Consider the following 22,682-nt stretch of genomic DNA (forward strand, 5'->3'; position numbering starts at 1 on the left):
ATATACATCTGAAAAGCGATACTGCAGTGGCTACAGGTCGTATGAGAGCATCCCATCTCTGCATTAGCATCTCTACGTTGTCTAGAGCAGCCTCAGCAATGGTACATGGAAAGATGGCCACACGTGACACAGGACAGCTGGCAGCATCCTTGAAACGAGCAGTTATGATCACAAAACAGGATTCAGAATGATTTTCCACCAGCTGTAGAAGTCTCAAATTTTACGTGTAAATGGAAAACAAAGTGCAGCTGTAGGGGTTTTCAACCATGACTGTCTTCTCTCCTTTTCCCCATACCACCAAGCAAAGCCACAGGGCTCTTCACCACTGGGGTGTAGGTTTTACCCTGGTGGGCAGGGGGTGCCACACAGGGACTCTGGGGAGCAGACAGGAGAGCACAGGCTGCTTTGGAGAAATGGAGCACTTTGTCTTTGGCAAACGACTCATCTGGTTTGCCTTTGCCCTCTGAGAAATCCTGATATACAGACACACACTCGTGCCTCGCTGCAGAGGCTTTTAAGGTATTTAACCTATATGGAAGGTCACTGTTTTAAAGCAAGCCAGAGAATCCTTTTATGTCACAGCTAAATATATAAACAGTGAGGGTCAACAAATAAGGTTTCAGATTTGGTGAAATTCCTGCATGTAGAATTTTCTGGGCGTTTCAGCTCACAGAGGGGGCATTTGGAAACTAGCAAATATCACTGGAGATGCCAGCTAGCCTCTCTGTACCCTTTACACATTTCAAGAGGTTTCAAAAGTCTCCCCCCAGAGACCCTTGAACTGAGTTCTCCACTTGGTGTATACTCACCTCATGACGAAACACGAACCCTGAAATGCCAGCCACGAGCTCAGCCAGAAACACCAGGGACAGAAACATGGCGTACTGCAAGGCAAGCAGACATGGACGCCGTCAGACATGGTGGGAGTGAGCAGACTGCCTCTCTGGACTAAGTCTCTTCTTGTCAGAGGGAATTAGACAAGTTGTCCTATTCCCTGGGTGGAAAAGTGGGAAAACCCCCTTCGCCAGATGTCCCCACATGACCCTCCTCATGTTAGCTTGCCTCTATTCAACACATATAAGCATCTGGGGGCACATGGGCCGAGGACAGTGCATCTAGGGACCAACATCAGGCCTCTCAGGTTGGCTCCACCAGGAGAAATCTGAAAGGGCTTTTTACAACTAAGTATCCATTACTGTGGCTCAGATAGCAAAGAATCCGCCTGCAATGCAGGAGACTTGGGTTCAATCCCTGGGTCAGGAAGATCCCCCGGAGAAGGAAATGGCAACCCACTCCAGTATTCTTACCTGGAGAATCCGAATGGACAGAGGAGCCTGGCGGGCTACAGTCAATGGGGTCATAAAGAGTCAGACATGACTGACTGATGAACGCTTTTACTTTTCTCATCCGCTATTCTTCATGTTAGGCTCCTCGAGGTAGAGTGTGCTAGGGGAGGGGGGCGTGAGCCCTTTATACCACATTCTTCATCAAGGTCACTTGGAGTCTGCAAGTTGAGAACACTCCCACCACCTGCCCATTGCTGGCAGCTCATTCAGGTTTTCAACTGTTTTGACTGCTAGAAAGCCTTCTTCCCCTTGGCCACAGTGGGCCTCCTTGTAACTTCCACTGGTTGGAGTCGGCTCTGCCTTCAAGAGACACCAGAACCAGCCCAACTTCTCTTCTCTGCTACAGCCCTTTGTGTGAGAACCCAGTCATGGAGGGACCCAGCTGTTTCTCTCCCTTCAAGCATCCCCTCCCATTTCCTTAAGCGCATCTCCTCTAAGTGGCTTCAAACCCTCTTCCTTTGTCAGAATGGCCGGGATATGCACAGGCAACATGACATCCTTCCTTGCTCTGGCCTGAATGCAGCCCTTGCAGCGATGGGCCTCTTACCTCTCTGTTCTACGGACTCGATAGCCTTTTGAAAAGCAAATTGGCTATGCTACTGACAAATAATGTTTGCAAGCATTGAAAACCCTCACTGCTTCTTATACATTTCATGCTTCTTGTACTTTCCAAGGCGATTGTGTGTATGTGTGTGTGTGTGCGTGTGTGTATGCACATGAGCATGTGTGCCCAAGTTCAGGGATATTACACGGTATTTATGAGACATTAAGGCTTTCCATTTTTGTGACTTTGAAAAGCAGATAAAAGGAAAGAGAATTGATTCCCTTCCTACGAGGCATATGTCTTACAATCTGCTTCTTCTCATCCTGAAATGAAATACACCAGTCCCGAATGTTAGGAATGGTCCTTGGTGATGCCCTGGAATTTGGGTACCCTGCACATGGCCATATTGCTTACTTATAAAATACACATCTGTGCACAGGATCATAAATTATTTTTCTCTGCTAGGGGCATCTATATTCAAAGGAGGAAATACAGCCTTAAAATGCCAGTTAGTCTCTCTGCACATTGAAAGCACAGGCACTACCAAACACACAGTGATGAAATGAAGGCTCCATGTATACAACTTCCTCTTTCAACTTGGTACAATGCACAATTAGAAACACCTTTTACTCTAGGGAGAGTCTAACCCCAGGCCTAGACTCCACGAGATAGTACTGTGAGAGAGTAATTGTTATGAGGCAGGTGGGAGGAAGAACTTTTGACTCTGTGGTCAGAAATCCTCCTGGATTTGAGTCCTGGCCATGTTGTAGAGTAACTGTTAGGCAACAGGCCACTGTTCTGAGCCTCCATAAAGTGAAAACAGTTATTTTTAGTTGTTTTGCAATTAATGAGGTTAAATGAGGACTGTAAAATTCTAGAGAGACAGTTAATCAGGTGACTTCTGCTTTGCTCAGCTAGATCAGCAGTTTCACGTCCCTGGGAGGTTCTCTGCTTCTGGAAGCTTCCAGAGAAGAGCTGTTGCTCCTTCAGAAGGCCTACTGGGGAAAGCCTGCATTACATTCAGGTGGTAGGGTTCAAGTTTTCTCCAAATGAAAATACTGCAGTACAAACAGTCCTGGCTTTGGAAAGAAGCTTCTCTGGGTTCCAAACCCAGGTCTGTGCATAGTTGGTGAACCTGCACAAGGATCACACACACCTCCAAGTCTTTATCACATAATATGAAAATACTACCTGCACTTCACAGTGGTGGTGAGGAATAAATAAAATGTAGTACGCCCACAGGACAACACTGAGCAGGGAACAGGAACCAACCATCCCCCAACCCCAAACTTCTCTACTCCCCAAAAGGCTTGCTTGTCAGTAAGCTCACAAGTGTTAGGAGAAAATGGTAGCCTGGTGTGAAACCACCTTCAGAAGAGGCCAGAGATGACTGTTTCATTGTTGCATGCCCTCTTCTGCTTCAGTCATAGTCTTTAGGGTGGAAGAAATCTTGGTGATTTAGTCCCATAGTGTTCTTTCATAAATGGGGACAGAGGCCCAAAGAGGTTACATCCTTGCCGTCAAGACTTAAGCCAGTTAGTGTCAGGGCCTGTCAAGGTCTCCAAGTCTCTTCCCTTCTTGTCTGGACCGGTGGATTTGCAGAGGTCTCTGCCTCTGGAATTAATTCTCCCCTTGCCAAACACTGTACCCAGGAAGAGGGTCTCAGCCCTGGCTGTGCAATAGCGCCCCCTGGAGAGCTTTCAGAAAATATGTGGCCAGACCCTCACCACCATAGATTCTGGTTCCATTGGCTGGGGGTGGGTCCCTGGCAGAGCTGCCCAGGTGACTTAGACATGGATCAAAGTTGAAGACTACCAACCCTAGACCAAAGGAAACACTAGTGCCTGTAAGAAGTGAAAGTTGACTCAGGGGCCTAGTGGAGGTGACAGCAGCAGAAGTGCATCAGCATGGTCTCACTACGGCTTTTCCACCAACCTGGAGGATCAGTGGTGGCCAGGGCATCAGCTTCCCACATGATCTGCAGGGCAGAAAGTGGCCAAATCAAGCACAACCTCCATGAGGCTGTCAACAAAGAGACCGGGAAGATGGGTCCTTTGGAGTGAATCATCTTCACACCCATATCTGTCACTAGACAGTATTAAGAGTTACTACAATGTAGGGCTAAACCAGAAAGAACAGGAGACACAGCACTCATGGAATCTCCACTCTCCCCTTTCAGAGAACAAGAAGTCTGAGAGAAATCCTTTTAAATAAAGTTGTCTTTTGAGGAGAGCCCCTTGTGGCCTTTTATCTATGAAAAGTATGGAAAGTGTTAGTCACTCAGTTGTGTCCAACTCTGCAATCCCATGGACTGTAGCCGACCAGGCTCCTCTGTCTATGGGATTTTTCAGGCAAGCATACTGGAGTGGGTTGCCATGCCCTCCTCCAGGGGATCTTCCCAACCCAGGGACTGAACCTGGGTCTCCTACATTGCAGGCAGACTCTTCACCATTGGAGCCACCAGGGAAGTCACTTTTATCTATGAAAATCTTCCACATTAATCGGCAAGAGAGTAGAGAATTAGGCAACTGGTCTACCAAAAAGTTGAGACTTGCAGTAACCATCTTTCAATAGCCTGCCTTACTCTTTGGGAAACATCACTGCTGTGTCTGTCCTATTACCAGGTCCGGGTAGCCAATACTTGGTCCCATATCAACACTCTATTGAGTGGGGAAGCTCTGGCTTAGTTCAGCTCCCACCACATGGAGCCAAGGGATGCAGATGTAGAGGAGAGCATGCCCGTGCATCCAAGCACGGCCAAGCTCAAGGAGGCAGAAAAGTATTTTTCCACTGGGAACTTGGGCATGAAAGGATGCTTATGTTCAAGATACTGCCTCACCCAACAAGGCTGCATATCACATGCTTCAAGAGATTTCTAAGACTGAATTCAAAACTAGAACAGGGCATCCTGCTATAAATGGCTATAAATGGCTTTTTGGAACTGCTGGCCACTGCTTTGTCATCATCTACCTCAAGGGACCAGGACTGGATTTTTTGTGCCAGGCTGTGTCTGGGCTTGTCTGTCTCTCTAGGGGACTAAAGGGTAGGTTAGGTAAGAGTCTGGACTAAAATTAGAGTCAATGAACATCAAGGTCTCGTCTGTGGCTTCAAGAAGGGCCACTTCGCTTTCACGTGATTTGCATTTTTACCAAACAGAACCCGAAAGCAGTATTCCATTGTGACCTACTCACCAGTTTCAGCATCCATGGGCTACCACGGCATGTGGCAAAGCATCCAAACAGGCCAAACACGACGATGGTGGTGCCAGTGCCGATGAGCACATAGGGGGCATTTGTGGAGTTCTCGGCGATAAGGGAGATGTAGGTGCCCAGAGTAAGTTTACCCCAGACTCCAACGGCCAGCAGGATCACCCCAGTGATCTGAAAAGGGCAGGAGGGAGAAGGGACAGTAAGACTGCTGCTGAGAGACACAAGAATTGACACCAAGCAACGTGGCCAGATTCTGCAGACTCCAGTTTCCGGGGAACAAGCAGACACTTGCTGTAGGAGTCCCTGAAGCACTGGGAAAGGCCAGAGCCCATGAGCCAAAGCCATCATACAGGAAAGACACTTTGATTGTGGACAATTTGATCTGTCCCTTACACAATCCCATAGGCAGGTACCATGTTAAATGGAAGTCAAGCCAACATTCAAGAACTTTAAAAAAAAAAAGCTGCTTAACACATTGGACTTCCCTGGTAACTCAGTGGTAAAGAATCCTCTTGCCAATGCAGGTGATGTGGGTTCGATCCCTGGGTTGGGAAGATCCCCTGGAGGAGGAAATGGCAACCCACTCCAGTATTCTTGCCTGGGAAATCCTATGAACAGAGGAGCCTGGCGGGCTACAGTCCATGGGGTTGCAAAGAATTGGACACAACTGAGCGACTGAAAACCAACACCACATTATTGATGCAACAGGCATTATCTTCTGTAAAAATCTCTCGGTCAGGTCAATGATGTGTTTAAAAGTACATCCTAATACAGGTCTGAGCACCTTCCCAGGTCTGGTCTGAGAGTTGCTGCTCAACACACAACTGGGCAGGATCGCAGTAACAACATCAGGTGACCTCTTCAATGGCACATGTGTTTATGGAATATTTTAAGGACATCCTGCATGATGTTTTCAAGAACAAGGTGACCTTCTTGACTATCATGACAAAAATCTCTACAAAAGCAAAATACTGAAAGTATTTTTGACAAAAATCTCTACAGAAGCAAAATACTAAAAGTATTTTTGAATCCCTATTGATGTGCTGCCTTATTTGTGATACTTCATTCGCTATAAAACAACAGAAGAATCTGAATAGTTCACGGAGTTAGCTATAATACGATTTGTCAAATTGCTCTGATTGGCCCGAAGGAAATCCCCACAGTGTACTAAACCACAGAACCGTCCACCCGTCGGGCCCTTACTTCAGGGCACAGACTTGGGGCTGTGCACCATGTCTGACTCTCCAACCCCTGCAGGTCACGCACCCTGGCGGCCTTAGCTACTGAAGCCAGCTGCTGACTTTGTGTTTCTAGCTTCCCAGTCCGTCTCTCCCTCAGTATACCAACAGCTGAGCAGCTCATTTGAACGGACATCCCTCCAACTGCCACCACTTCTGACATCTTATAAGGCTTAAAAAGAGGCCTGAGTATCCACGGTAGCCCTTCTGCACCTTCTCCCACCATAGCCCCTGATGACCGACACCAAGGGCCCCCCAGGAGATGCGGCTTTGATCCCTGGGTTGGGACTGAAGGAGGGCATGGCAACATACAGATTGTTTACTTTACTAAATCTATTACCACTTGTCAAGTGAGGAGGCAAATAATAAAAAGAATGAACTAATGGATGGAAGTAGAGATGATTACATGGAGTGAAGTAAGTTGGATAGAGAAATCTGCCTGCAATGCAGGAGACCTGGGTTCGATCCCTGGGTCAGGAAGATCCCCTGGAGAAGGGAATGGCAACTCACTCCAGTATTCTTGCCTGGAGAATCCCATGAACAGAGGAGCCTGGTGGGCTACAGTCCATGGGGTTGCAAAGAGTCAGACATGACTGAAATGACTTGGCAGGCAAGCAAGCACAGATAGGTAGATAGATAAACAGATAAATATAGAGTGAGGAGGCAAGATAAGAAACTGAAGAAAATCTGTATGAAACAAATCAATACCAGCCTCTCCAAGGTTTCCCCTGTCAATTAACATACCGTCCCTTAACATCTGTAAGTGAACACAGGCTACATGAGGACTCAAATGCCTGGACCAGTGGACCTCCAGGACTTTCTCTCTTGACACTTCCTTCTGTAGTTTGGAGCCATTAAGCTCCACCATCAGATTGTTTCTCTGTGCAGGAAAAAGAACAGACCCTCCACCTTTCCCCATATCATCTGACAGTGGGCTCCAGCAGTTTGGGGAACGGGATCAGTGGAAACAACAGGAGCTTGGTGAATCTCCCCTACCCCTACTTTGGAGAACCATCACCGTGAAAGACAGAAATAAAATCTTTAAAGTAGAAAAAGGTCAAGGAATTTGTGTTACTTTTATAAGGTGAAGGAATGTGATACAATTTTGAGGAGAAAGCGTTTGACACTAATATTTGGGAGAAAGCGGCCCAACGAACGTCTACCGCCTTTGAAAAGTCAAGAGGGATGGCCTTAGTGAGTTAGGAAAACCAAGAACACATTTGTTGTCAAGAGTTCCAAGTCCTCTGCTGACACCTGGTGGTTGCTAAAGAAAGTACCTCCCTTGAACACCTTTTCTGCCACTCAATGCTTTTCGTCCACTAGAATCAAAATTGAAGATTCAACTCTACTCCTTAGGGGTAAGATTGCAGTGAACAGTAGGTAGTATGGACAGTGCCATCTTTATTACTCAACGCTTAGCACAGTGCCAGGCTCAGAATAAATGCTTAATATTTATTGACAAACACATTTCCTTTTTCTGGGTCTTAGACCTCTATTTTATAAAAGTCTTTCACATGCCAAACAGTTACAAAACTTTTCCATCAAGTAAATACTGAGAGGTAACTTAAAATGAAACTAAAGAGAATCTTTCTCCCCTAATTCTCTCTTTGGCATTAACTGCCTAAAGATGTAAATATTAATAATGTAAGTGTAATGAATAAAACCAAAAATCCCATTAAATTAGCATTGTTTAGACTGAATATGTCTCATCCAGACACCTGTGATTTCATATGATTGTCCCCAAAGATTTAGTTACCCTTCAATACATACACCGAGTAACTGTACTCTATATACTATTATTGCCAGTTATTATTGGAACATGATGGCTTTAAGGCAAGTGTATAGTACTCACCAAGTATAATAGTTTGATATTATCTTTTACTTCTGTGGCCAGTGATTTCATGAAGTTCATTTAATAACCTAACAAAGATTATATGCAGTATGTCAAAGTTAACACAAATCCTGATTTTAAGACAAGCAGTATTAACATTTTTATTGCTTTTCTTTCAAAAAATAATTTCTGCAAATGTAGCCATTGCTTTGAGTATAAAATGTCTCCTCATATAATATCAACTTGTTAGAATGTTCATATAATGTAAATTATACAAATAATCCTCTCTTAAATTTTTTGGCAAAAGGACTATTTTTGCAGACCTCCAAGTGTACCTCTTAAAGACTGCCACTGGGCGCAAACAAACACAACAGTGTTAAGGAGAAAGAGGAAAAGCATAAGCAGACAAGGGAGGAAAGGGGTTAGGTCGAAATGGACCCTGAAGTGAGTAAACTGTATTTGCTAGAAATGGTGGTGGTGGACTTGGGATGAGCCTTGGAAGAAGTTGCCAGGTAGTTGAAGGGGAAAAAACACAAGCAAAGGGCTAAAGAGGCAATGTGCATGTGAGTGTGCGTGTGTGTTCAGTCATGTCTGACTCTTTGCAGCCCCTCGGACTGTAGCCTGTTAGGTGCCTCTGTCCATGGGATTTCCCAGGCAAGAATACTGGGGTGGGCTGCCATTTCCTTCTTCATGGGATCTTCCTGATCCAGGGATTGAACCTGTGTCTCCTGCATTGGCAGGTGGATTCTTTACCACTGCACCACCTGGGAAGCCCCATAAAACACAGCAAACGAGCACTTACTTAGATCTTTCCTACCATAACAATGCTTCTTAGCAAGAAAAAGAAACATACTATAGGATTTTCTTTCTTTTTTTTTTTGACCACACCACAGGGCATGCAGGATCTTAATTCCCTGACCAAGGATCGAACCTGTGCCCTCTGCATTGGAAGTGTGGCATCTTAACCACTGCACCACCAGGGAAGTCTCAAGATGTTCTTTCCTTGAACCCTGCTAACACACACAGCAACACTCATGCCTACATGTGCCTTGGTGAGCACCCACAGAGTACAAGAACAGGTTCTCTTGATCTCTCTCTTATGCACTGGGCTGCAGTGAATAAGTGGGTTCAAAGCTCACCAAGGCAATTTTGAGTCTCAGCTCTTAAGAGACCTTAAATTCTGAAATCAAGCAGCATGTCACTGACTTGGCTTTCTCATGGAAGTTTTGCTTCCTTCTCAGAAGAATCAATTTGCAAAGAAGCCAATAGCGCAGCCAAGGAGGGGACAGATTAGAGCCGAAACCACACTGAGCGGCCTGGTGAAGGCCCCGCCACCTCCATGCTCCTGCATCGACCACAAACAACGAGGGCAGGCTTGGTGCCCACCAGCAGCAGCCAGGCTGAATCTTGGTCTTTTTTAACTCCCAGCATCTCATGGTGGCTCAGTATTTTCTGCGTGCCTGCAACACAGCTCAAAATATACAGGGAGCGGAGCACCTCCTGCTACTACTAATTTAGGCTTGGTGAGGAGACCGAGAAAACGGTAATGGCAGCATCAGAGAAGGTAGATCAGAGCTAGAAAAGGTTTGGTGTGATCACATTACTTGAAAATTATACTGAAAGAAAACCATCGATGGGTTTGCCACTGTACCAAGGGGTGTCTGAAATGCTCTGAAAGAGACTTCCTGTGGTTTATGTTCATCTTGAAGTGGATACAGAGGGGGAACAGGTAGCAGAGAGGAATGAGCCCCCTTGCTTCTGACAGGTCAGCACTGCAAACATTGGGAAGTCTCCTCACAGCATTCTTATCCTCAGAGAGTGGACAGGGACATAGCAGTGCCATCCATTTCACACACCCAGAGGCCTTTTTTTAATTAATTGTTTTATTTTTAAAATTTTTATTGGGGCATAGTTGATTTACAATATTGTGTTAATTTCAGGTGTACAACGAAGTGAGTCTCTTATATATATATCTACTCTTTTTTTAGCTTCTTTTCCTATATAGGTCATTACAGAGTATTGAGTAGAGTTCTCTGTGCTATACAGTAGGTCCTTATTATCTATTTTATATATAGGATTGTGTATGTCAATCCCAGTTTATATGCCCACATGTATATGATCTCCCAATTTATCTCTCCTCTACCCTTACCCCCCAGTAACCATACGTTTATTTTCTGCATCTGTAACTCTACTTCTGTTTTTTTGATAAGTTCACTTGTACTCTTATTAGATTCCACATGTAAGTGATATCATATATTTCTCTTCCTCTGACTTACTTCACTCAGTATGACCATCTCTAAGTCCATCCATGTTGCTGAAAATGGCATTATTTTGTTCTTTTTACGGCTGAGTAGTATTCCATTGTATATATATACCACATCTTCTTTATCAAGAGGCATTTTCTTGAGCCTACCCCCTTTCTGCCTGCAGACCACAGATCTCCTGATTAAACTGTAGCTACTCCTCTTGTGCCCATGAAAGGCTGTGCTAGGTTTGAGTTTGACAGAGTAAAACCACATATTTTATTTTTCTTTAACTACACAATATACTAAATAGGAGTTTGTGGCATCATTAGGATAATGTGAGGACGCTCATGTAGAAGGTGGGGCTCATGAGCCATGTATTATGAAATTAAGGGGAAAAAGATAACAGAAAATTGAACTCTAGAAGCACAAGCTATCTAGAAGCTGCACCCTTCCCTAAGAAGCTCTATGGGGTAGAAAACACAGGATCTAAACCTAACAGAAATGAACAGGCAGAAGAGACTGTGGGCAGAAATCTCAGCTAGGTAGCCATTTTAAGTGAAAGCCACAATTCAATTATCCCAGAGGTTTATAGGTTAATTGACTCTACACGACACCCAGATATGGGGAAATGTTCTTCCCCCATTCCAGATGATTCTGTAACTCAGGGAAAAATGCCTGACACAGAAATTCCATATACATCATCAATAATGAAAACGCAGGTCCTTGGAAGTTAGAGTTTAAAAGGAAAAGTATCCAACCAACCCTGCTTTCAGTTCACTTACATGTGTGTGTGTGTGTGTGTGTGTGTGTGTGTGTGCTGAGAGGACGGCGAGGGAGAGCAAGTCTTTGCAGTTGGCTGACCTGGTTTCAGAGAGATGGATAAAGCAATCAGAAAGACAGAGAAGCCAGCAGCTTCCACCCATGAGCTGATGGAAGTTTACTTCTTAAGTGTGAAGAAGTAACAGTGTGAAGCTGTCATATTTACAACTTAAGCTATTATTATGCGTTATTTGTGTAAATGTTTAATATGTTCAAATAGCCTAAGGACCAGGATTTACTGGGGTTTTTCAGTGGGCCTGAGGACTCACATTAGATGAGCAGCAGAAAGAGATTCAACATATTTAAAAGGCAGGTGAGTGCAAGAGCTCTAGACTTGGGGTTACAATACTAGCACTTCAGATGCAGTTTTGCCACTAATAAGCCATGTGACTTTGGGCAGATTGCCTAACCTTTCTGGGCCTCAGTTCCCCCTTCAGTAAGATAAGGAGGTGGGAAAACCTGATTGCCGGGGCTTCCTCCAGCAACTACACTCTGATACAACAAGTCCGAATTTCAAACCTGACATGCCTATTCTCTCTGAAATGCATTTTTACATGTGCCACTGGGCAAATAAGCACCAGGAAGTTTATCAGTTCCTCCCTGTGACTGAAAACCATCAGCTGTGGGGACAGGAAGGTCAACTCATTTCTGGATTCAAGGCCAGTCGACTGTTCTGCCAGCTTTCCAAGGTGACAAGTGCTTGCTGGGAAAGAGAAAGAGGGTCATGCACTGTAGTTATACCCAGACATCCAAGAATGCGTAAGATCACCAGCATATCAACAAGCTTTACTTTTTATATGAAGATGACACTGTCATCTTAAGAGCAATAAGATATATGCATTGTGCTATTTAGGAGCCTGGTGGGCTCCAGTCCACAGGGTCACACAGACTTAGTGAGCAAACAACAATTTCTTTCTAGGCAAGTATATTAGCCAATTCAGCCCTCTGATCCATCACTTTTCCATTTACATGTGCATGGGTGAATGTGTACATGAACAGAAGAGGACACACATTCCGTGGCAGGGAGGTTAGTGGTATCATTAAAAAGATTTAGGGAAGTTGTGAAGGGGAAGATAGAGAACTGAGATGCTCTTAAATGCTGACTTGTTAAGACTGAGTTTGAAAAGCAACAGGAAACCCGAAGACCATATGGTCCAGGTCCTGTTTCCTGTGGCGTCTGAGGTGACCAAAAGCCATGCGGGTAACAGGTTCAGAAGGCAGCTGTGGATGTGGGACTGGAGTTCAGGAGGGAGTCCAAGATGCAGGTGAGGGCTGAGGCTGGAAGTGACAGTGAGGAGGGGTGTATCTCAGGAAGTGGAAGCAGACCACACTGGTCAATAGCTTTTACCAGGGGCCGCTGTGGCTGGGCTTTGTGCTCAGCCCAGGGGAGTCCAGCTGGGGACTGGCTCATGCAGGTGGCTGGCTGGAGACCGAGCCATCTCTCTAACGTCCTAGAGACCCAGAAAGTAGTGGAAATGGATCAATAGGGTCACAGTAATTTCTGAATTAAAAACTGGGTCTGAACACATTAGAGACACCTGAAATAGGCCTATTACAGAAAATCAGGGCTCTGCTGCTGCTCACATCATAATAAAGACCACTTTATCAAAATACAGCCTTTTACTAGCTGAAAAACTCACCCCCTTCAAATGCAGCCCAAGCAGTTCCACCTGATACTTACTTCCATTATTCAACAAAAGGTCATGGGAAATTTGCAAACATGTTATTAGGACTCTGTATATCCCATTAGGAAATGATAAAGAATGGGCAGTCCTGATTGGTTTCACATTTCCTGGATATTATTCTAAAAGATTCTGGACTTTAGGTCTCCACCCTCTTAAACAAATCTCTTAAGAAAGGCCCCAGAATAAAAAAGAAAATCCTCCACGTTTATTAGCACATTGAGAAACATTCCATTATATCAGGCAGCTTTTTCTGAGCCTCTTGGCGTGGCTTTTTATTGGTAAGTATTACTGTTTCTGCAAATGTTTAAAACAAACTGAGGGCTTTTATTTACACTAATAGGAAGCATCTTACTCTGACTTCCAGTCGCCAGGAGCATGTAAAAAGAAGTGAGCAAACCAGAGGTTAAGACTGTCTGGATGTAGTTCAGACCTCTGGTTTCGCCAATGACTCAGATATTTAAATAAATGGCATATAGGTGAATGCCTGTTAAGAATGGGGGTCAGCACTTACAAGGAGATTTATGTGCTTAGAAATCAGGACCAGCTGCAGTGGCTAAAATGACAGAAACTCAATGTTGGGGGGACCCCCTTTATGCCACGCCTCCTCCATGGAACCCCCAAGTTGATCTCACTCATATTTAAAACCTGCTGGGCCAGTTCACACACAGAAAGGTGGGAGAGTGGCAAGAGTCCCAAACCTTAGCCTCCTTAGCAAGGGCCAAGCAACCAAAGGAAGAGCTGTGGGCAGACACCACGGCCCTTCATCAGTGCTCTGAAAATAGGGATCAAATTCCACGCTAAGAAGAAAAGATATTTAAAAGAAGTTCACATCGGAGTAAGTGTATAAACAAGAGCTACAAGTCTATTATTGATGCGTGTTGACAGACAGTTGGTGCTGACCACGCATTTATCTTGTATTGTTGTATCGCCCTGTATTGCCTTGTATCTTGTTGTATTGCCCTGTATTGTTAACTGTGTGTCCATCAAGATTCGAAGGGTCTTATGGGAGGAAATAAGGTCCTTTACCTCCTTTGTCTCCATCAAAGCCTCACCCACATCCTGCGCCTGATTTTACCAGACAACAGGTCAACCAGACATTCTGTCCCAAGGCCTTGGGAGTCATTGCATGGGAATGAAGCCAGTTAAACTAGTCCTAACAATGATGCCTTAAACACGACCCAGAATGCCAATCTGTGACCGAAGAGCACATACATGTCTCTCTCGGGAGTATGTTGTTGAGCAGATTTAGCTTCCTGGGAGTTCCGTTTTTTTTTTTTTTTTTTAAGTGAAAACATTCTTTGCATAATTTCTATATGAGATCATCATCTTTCAAACATCTACACCTATCCATGTGCCTTATACATACAGGTAAAAAGGAAACAGAAGAAGCTGGAAGTGAGTCAGTGAAGAAATCCCTGAAAGCTTGTGGTCTGTGTAAGTGTTGATGGGGATGGAGGCGGTAGGGTGTTAGAGGGAACTCATGCCTCTTTGCAGGTGAAATTGGATAAGACATCATGACAGAGGACGTAGTATTAAATGAGTAAAAACATCATCTGTGGGAGAAATGTGCGTGTGGTATTCAATAACAAGATTCTTATATCAATGATGAGATAGTGTTGTCCTTTTAGTGGTCCTAACTTCCTCCTGAGATGATTTATGGGGGAAGAAAAAACCCATTTCTATTAGTGATTTAAGTAACTTCCAACATCAAATACCTACACTGCACACACCAAGTAAGACACACAGAGAGGGGCCTTCCACTGGTGGTCCAGTGACTAAGACTCCACACTCCCAACACAGGGGCCTGGGGTTTGATCCCTGGCCAGGTAACTAAGTGCTGTATGCTGCAACCAAGAGTTCACATGCCACAACGAAGACACAGGCAACCAAATAAATACTTTTTAAAAAGACACACAGGAAAACTTCAGAAGTGGAGCAGAATACTGTGGGGGAGGGGAATTAACCTCAGTCATCTCAGAAAAGTACAAAGACGACACTTTGCCATCTCCAGCAGTATTACTTAGGCTACGCCACCATCTCCTCTGTCTCTCCTTGCCTCCAGCTTTGCCCCCATGCTCTCTTTTCAACCCAGTAGGGGTGATCTGTTCAAACCGAAGTCCTTTATTCAAAACTCCTCCCCTTCCAATTAAAAATAAATTTTTTAAAAATTCAACAACAAAAAAATTCTTCCACACATTCCAGGTTTCAGAACCAAAGCCAATGTTCTGAGCCTGGCCTGCAGGGCCCTACTTGACCTGCACCCCTTGATACTCCTCTGACAGGACTTCCACCAGCTCCTCCGGGCTTACCACACTTCAGCTCCACAGGCCTCTTTGCGGCCGCCACCTCTCCTGACCTGGTTCCTGCCTCTGAGAATTTGAACTTGCTCCTCCCTCTGCCTGGACTTCCAAGATCTCTCATTCAAGTCTCTGCTCCTCGTGGGCCCTTCCCTGATGACTCTTAAAGTGAGAACCCTGGCCTTCCAGCGTTCCTCATTTCCTCCTTTCCCTGCTTTATTTTTCTCCACTGTACTTATCTCCTTTGAACACTGCTAAATTTACTCTTTTTTTTTTTTTGGTCACACTGCATGGTATGCAGGATCTTAGTTCCCCAATCAGGAATCAAACCCACACCCCTGCAGTGGAAGCGTGGAGTCTTAACCACTGGACCTTCAGGGAAGTCCCTTAATTTACTTTCTTAGTCTGTCTCCCAAAATTGAATGCAAGCTCCGTGAGGGTTGGGAATTGGGCCCTGTTTTATTCATGTAGCCCCAGAGCCAAAAGAAATGCCCACTCGTAGTAGGTGCTCAGTAAATAGTTGTTAAGTGATTGAATATAAGATGACAGGCAGGTGAGCAAGGGGAAGCTTTGGAGGCCATGAGATGGGTCGGCACTAAGAAAGCCATGTCGTGGACTTGACTCTTATAAGGCCCGGGCAGTTGCCCTGAGATACAATTCAAGTCTCTGGCCCATTGGCTTCTTATCCAGCACATTGCTTCATCCGTGTCTGCTTTTGACCACAAGGGGGACTAAGTGAGAAAGCACGGAATAGTCCCACCTAAATCCATCACCATCTTCCCTGGTGGCTCAGAGGTTAAAGAATCTGCCTCCAATGTGGGAGACCCGGGTTCAATCCCTGGGTCGGGAAGATCCCCTGGAGAAGGAAATGGTAACCCACTCCAGTATTCTTGCCTGGAGAATCCCATGGACAGAGAAGCCTGGTAGGCTACAGTCCATGGGGTCACAAGAGTCAGACACGACTGAGCGACTTCACTTACTTAAATCCATCACCACTAATGGAAACATAAATCAAAGCCTAGCATGCTGTAACTCCATGACTATAATCGATGATTGAGAGTTGAGAGAATAAGCAGTGCTTATACCAGCAAGATTTCTCTCTCTTTAAAAAAAAAATGAACTATGGCAGGGGGTCGGGGAGACGAGCGCTTACTATGTGCTGGGCATGAGCATGAGGCTAAGTGCTTTAATGCTTTTATCTAGCGCAATCCTCCTAATAACTCTATGAAACTAGCCTGAGGTGGTCACCACCAAGTGGCAGAATAGGTACTCACAGTACTGGCCCTCAATCATTGCCTTCCCTGCACGTCCTCTTAAGCGGCCTGCTTAAGTTTCTTTCTCCCAAACTCTCCACACTTAACAAAGAAAAGCTCACAAGCCAGTATCCTGCATCCTGGCACAGAGGCCAGGTTGGATTCTCAACCCTGAGAATTTGGCTGCCAGAATTAAAAACTCAAATCCGCAGGCTGGTTTCCAATTTATTTATCTAGAAAATGCTGTCCACTATTTCTCCCATTTCAAGCAGGAAAAGCTAGAGAAATGGAAACATGTTCTGTTCCAGCTACAGCTTGATACTTTAAAAAGCAGGAGACCAAAAAAAAAAAAAAAAAAAACACACAGATGTGTATATGGGAATGAGCCAGAAAGGTTAACAATCACAAACATCAGATACAAATCTGAAGAATCAGTAAAGCTTGACATGCAAACAGAGAACCGTAGCATGTTCTGGGGGAAGTTAAGGTACTTTTGGGTTTGGGTTTTCCCCCAGAGAAGAGGAATGAGAGACCATGGCTGAAACACACATGAGGAGAACCACTATGGAGCTGTGGAGTCATCTGATTTTCAAAGCAGGTGTGACCCAAAGCGATGGGCTGAGTCACCAGCTGAGGTAGCGGTATCGTATCTGACTGCCCTACAGCCCAGAAGGGAGATGCGATCAGTCCTTCATGAACTAAGGGCACAGTTCAGAAATACACGTAATTGGGTGTATGGGCCTGTGATGAATGGCATTTGCTGAGTAGGTGGTGCAGTGGTAGAAAATCTGCCTGCTAATGCAGGAAACACAGGAGGCATGGGTTTGATCCCTGGGTGGGGAAGATCCCCTGGAGGAGGAGATGGCAACGCATTCAAATCTTCTTGCCTGGGAAATCCCATGGACAGAGGAGCCTGGCGGGCTACAGTCCATGGGGTTGCAAAGAGTCTCAGGACTGAGCACGCACACACTGTGCTCTCTCTAAGGGTTGTCACATTTACTAGTCATCTGTTTTGCAGATAAAAAGCAGGCTGTGAAAACTGAGGCTCTGAAAGGTTCAGCAATGTGCTCAATCAAAGCCACAAAGCTAAGTGGTACAGGCCTGAGTTAAATTCATCTCTGTCCTACCTCAAGGCAGTTTCCCAACCATCACCATCTCTGCCTACTGTGTGGGCCACCTTCTAGAGCAGGGGTCCTCTTGGCCCAATATTACCCAGTCCTTGGTCCTCCCCCTAGGTGGGTGAGTGATGGAAAGAGAAGCCTGGTTTTCTTTACACTGCCCCAGTGCACCTTAAGAGGGCATGATGAGAAAACCAGCTTTCTGAGTCAATTTCCATGAGCTCTTTAGGCAATTTCTAATGTTCAACATGCAGGAAATATGGGAAAAGGGAGGGATGGGAAGAGATGGAACTTACAGACTGCCCCTGGGAGCAATGGTCTTCCCTTTCTCCTTTCTTAGGGCCTGGGCCTCCCTCCCCTAAGCCCCCTGCTGGGCATGTTCCAATGGATGAATGGGGCTGCATTCCAGATTAGTGATACACTACTTGTGTGTAACTCAGAATGCATTTTCTGTTGGAAACTGTATTAGACCTGGTACCTGTTTGTAGGCCAGTCCTCAAAGGTCTCCATTTAAGCCAGTAATGGGGAAAGTTAGAGGGAAAAAGACTGTTGTCTCCAAACAAGGAAGTCCTACGGATATGAAGCTAGCAGCAAATGCAGAATTGCCTGAAAAGTCATTCTGAGCCTGCCTAGTGCCCTGGAAGCCTTGTGCTTTTCCTGGCTGATTACCTCCCTAGATTTTCATACATGAATGAACAGTACCTGCAGCAACACAGGAACCAGGGCAACCACTTTCCCAGACTCCAAGCAACCTTTCCTTCCTTTTTTTTTTTTTGAAGAAGTCGTTTTAGTGTGTGTGGACCTTTTTTTTTTTTCCTGGTGTTGGTTCTAGAAGATCCTGTAGGTCTTCACAGAACTGTTCAACTTCAGCTTCTTCAGCATTAGTGGTTGAGGCGAGACTTGGATTTCTTGTGAGGTTGAATGGTTTGCCTTGGAAATGAACTGAGGATCATCCCAACCATTTTTAAAGTCTTTATTGAATTGGTTACATTATTGCTTCTCTTTAATGTTTTGGTTTCTTGGCCGCGAGGTATGCGGGAATCTCAGTTCCCCAATCAGGGATTGAACCCTCACCCCCAGCATTGGAAGGTGAAGTCTTAACCACTGGACCACCAGGGAAGTCCCACAACATTTCCTTTGATCTGCAAGCATAAATGCTAGGCCACATACTTCTGTCACATGAAGAGTAAGAGCAATATGTGCTCAGTGAAATGACATCACAACTAACATGAGCTGTGTTCTTTAAAAAGGGGAAATGGCACTTGAAGGAAGGTTTGCTTGATTATTCTAATCCCGCCATCTTCCCCAGGCAAATAGGCAAACTCTCCACAATTTCTCAGCCAAGCATTCCTGGCTGGCTTTCAGCATCAGTGAAGCTGGTTAAAGATAAATGTACAAAGCTACAGAGGCAATCCTCATACTTTTCACATAGAGGAAAAGACTCTTTCAAAAACCTGACATTGAAAGTTAAAAAAAGGTGTCCAATAAAATGCTACTAGTAATGGTGTTTTGCATCAGAAATCTTTTCTCTCTAAAATAAGTACATAGCTCCTCAGAAGAGCTGTGTGATTAGGACTTGGTTATGTGTGGACAAATACAGCTCCACTATTTACCCGAAGCTCACCCCTGCCTGTCACAGGCTGCTTCTGTGTGCTTGATCCTCCTGCCCCATCATTGCCCAGCCAGGTGCTCTGGACCCTTCAAACACAACTAAATTGCCCTTTCCACCCAGAGGCTTTCCCTGATGCTCCAAGATAGTAATCATTTCCTTAACACGATTAGGATTCATCACCTATGTCATATGACTGTCATTTCACTGGGTTGGTCAAAAAGTTCGTTTGGGTTTTCTATACCATGGTAAGAAAAAACCAAACAATTTTTTTTGCCAACCCAGTACCTTGCACCCTAAGCTCCTGTGAATACCTTCCCACTGAAGGTGGGAATCCCTTCCCACTGGAGAGGAGGGGTTGTGAGCAGGCTACCTGGTTAGCCTCACTTTAAACACTCTGTGGACCTTGTGGCACCAGAACATTCTGCTGGTGACCAAGTCACTGCCCCATTTCCAGCCCAACCCCAGATGTGCCCCTTGAGTGTTAACTATGACATTGAACACTTGCTTTCGATGACTAAATGTGATCAGAGAGAGTGCTTTCATAGCACAAGCCTCATGGAGGACAAATCAACAGGCACCTGACCTTAACCCTGAGGTTGCTGAGAGGGCCTGGGATGCGAGAGGTGGGTGGGGGTCTGGATAAATAAAAAGGACTGAAGACACACCGACAGTCGGGTGTGGTACCCGCATCAAATGTTAATGCTTGCCTCCATGTTGTGCTTAGAAACAAACATGACTGCTGGGGGCTCTGGCAAATGAGCTGTTCCGAAAAGTCACCAGGCACCCCAAACTCAGGGGCCACTAATCTAAGTCCCCTCTTTCCCTGACAGTCACCATCTACCTTCTTTTGAAAAATAGGCTTCCCATATATGGGAAAAGACTCTTTAAAAAGAGTAGATATATGTATAACTGATTCACTTTGCTGTACACCTGAAATGAACATAACACTGTACACATGCCAATAAAAATTTAAAAATAAAAAAAAAACTTTTTAAAGGCTTCCCAGCAAAAAGCAGAGATTCTTCCCCACTGACAGAGAGTACTGGCTGAAAGTGACTGCAAGGAACGTGTAAGGGACGAGATCAGCTGAGGCCCCCATACTCCACAGGAGCTAAGGACCAACAACATTCCTTCCTGGGCGCAGGGGAAGCTGTCAGACCTTCTGTGTTGGCACTCAACGTCAAGAGCCATTGAAGGCTTGGCACACACTGTGAGTGACTGCCTTGCTGCCCAGGTGGGCCAGCAGGCACCATGGGTATATTGTGACCTCTGAGACCAACAGCTATTGTTATTTTTGCTAAACTCTTCTTACAACTCATCTGACCTTGCATTGTTCCACAAGAAAGTATCACAACCCTGGACTGCCAGGTTGCAGGGAAAAGTGTTACCAGCCACCTGGAGCAAAAGGGAGGGGTTTCCTTGAGGGCCCTGGGCACCCTAGGGGGCAGCTCTGGGGACAGGTACCAGGGATGTACTCTTTCCCTCCCCTAGAAGCAAGCACTCTGGCTTGTGCCTCTGTTGTACATTTGCCACATTCTTCTCCATGTGCGTAGACTGGGTCTCTCCACACAGTGACAAAAGCCTCCCTTGAGAACACCACCTAATGCAAACATCCAACAGAGATCGAAGGACACTGATTTCAAATCTGTGGGGGAGAGAATGTGAGGGGTCCAGAGTCAGGTCAGGCGACCTCTGACACAACCGGCTGCGATGGGGGCAAGACCATGTCCCCATGCCTCATCTTATCTGAGACTTTGAACTTGCTTTTCCCTCTGCTTGGACTTCTAAGATCACTCATTCAAGTCTCTGCTCCTCCATGGGCCCTTCCTTAGTGACTCTTTAAAGTGGGAACCCTGGTCCTCCAGCATTTCTCACTTCCTTCTTTCCCTGCTTTATTTTTCTCCACTGTACTTATCTCCTTTGAACGCTGCTTATTCTTTTTTTTTTTTCACCACACCACACAGCATGCAGGATCTTAGTTCCCTAACCAGGACTCAAATCTGCACCTCCTGTGAGCTGAGCAACGCACTGATCAGCCTGGCCTTCCTCAGGGAACAAAAGAGAGGGGCTGCGATGCAGTCTACCTTCTTGGCCTTGCTTTAGACGCTCTATAATGTGTGCAGCACCAGGACATTCTGGGGGAAGAAAAACCAAGTCACTGCCTCTTAAGAGAGTGCCATCACCAGCACAAGCCTTTGCCCAGAAGAGGCCCTGGGGTCACCTCAGTCGGGCAGCCAGAACCAGCTTACATGAGCGTTAAGTCCTGACCCCTAACTGAGGTGCCTGGTGGGGAAAGTACACCATCAGCAACTCCCAGGAGGTCAGATCCTGTGCTAAGCTCCTCCCTCAAAATGTGGCTTGGGCCCTTGACCACACCTGAAGCTCACTGCCAAGGGACCTCAAATAAATGAGGACACAACCCTAACATAACACGTAGGTTCCAGAACAGACTCCACTCTATGGACCGAAGCCATTCTCTAGTAAATCTTCCAATGGGGTTGGCGGGATCCTTTGGACACCCTCACGCCTACACTGCCCCTATTGCCACATTGGGTTAAAACCCAACCCTCTTCTGAGGGTTGTTGCCAATTCAGCCGACAGTGGCTCCCACTACTGCAGACGGGACTCTACCGACACGAGGATGAGAGCTTGGCTGCTAGGAGAGAAATGGGTAACTGTGGAGAATATTGTATAGGAAAAGGCATCCTGCTGTGTCGCAATCTGTTAACACAACCATTTGGGAAGATGCAAGAGCCTGAGGACCAAGTACATATAAAAAAAGCACCTTCCAAAATGCTGCTAAGTCACTTCAGTCATGTCCGATTCTGTGTGACCCCACAGATGGCAGCTTACCAGGCTCCCCAGTCCCTGGGATTCTCCAGGCAAGAGCACTGGAGTGGGTTGCCATTTCCTTCTCCAATGCATGAAAGTGAAGTCGCTCAGTTGTATCTGACTCTTAGCGACTCCATGACTGCAGCCTACTAGGCTCCTCCATCCATGGGATTTTCCAGGCAAGAGTACTGGAGTGGGGTGCCATTGCCTTCTTCCAAAATGCTAGAGGGTATTAATTCTTTTTTAAGTAAATGATACAGTTAAAAAAAAAGGCAAACAAGTCTGAGGTTGCACCAGGGGCCCCCATTACATCACAGGGATAACATAATATTGGCATCTGTTGATTCTTCAGTCATTTAAATCACAAGAGCCTAAACTAACCTACATTGATAGTGATCATAAGAGTGATTATCCACAGAGGGGATGAGACTAACAGGAGGGGGTGATAGAGATGATCTTTATCTTGATTGAGATGTATTTTGAGGAAGGATTGCAAAACACAAGGAGAAAAAGAGTAGGGAAAGAAATGGTGTTCTATCATCATTAGAGATAGCAGGAGGAAGAAAATGGCTCTTGGATCTTACGTAAGTAGTAACATTAAAATATCACCTCATATCTGAAATGTGCTTTGCCATCTCAAAAGCTTTTTAAT

The 22,682-nt window shown here is 45.4% G+C and overlaps 1 protein-coding gene across 1 annotated transcript in view; it reads right to left on the reverse strand.

Annotated features, from left to right (window-relative positions):
- Positions 1-22,682, reverse strand: part of TSPAN7 (tetraspanin 7) — a 128,084-nt gene that overhangs the window by 19,013 nt on the left and 86,389 nt on the right. The window contains exons 2-3 of the mRNA XM_040266307.1: positions 5,082-5,270; positions 810-884 (exon numbers count right to left, since the gene is read on the reverse strand). Of these exons, the coding sequence (XP_040122241.1) occupies positions 810-884; positions 5,082-5,270 (264 nt within the window). The remainder of the gene's footprint in view (positions 1-809; positions 885-5,081; positions 5,271-22,682) is intronic.

The sequence above is a fragment of the Oryx dammah genome, unplaced genomic scaffold, assembly GCF_014754425.2.
Source record: "Oryx dammah isolate SB20612 unplaced genomic scaffold, SCBI_Odam_1.1 HiC_scaffold_23, whole genome shotgun sequence".
Classification (NCBI taxonomy): Eukaryota; Metazoa; Chordata; class Mammalia; order Artiodactyla; family Bovidae; genus Oryx; species Oryx dammah.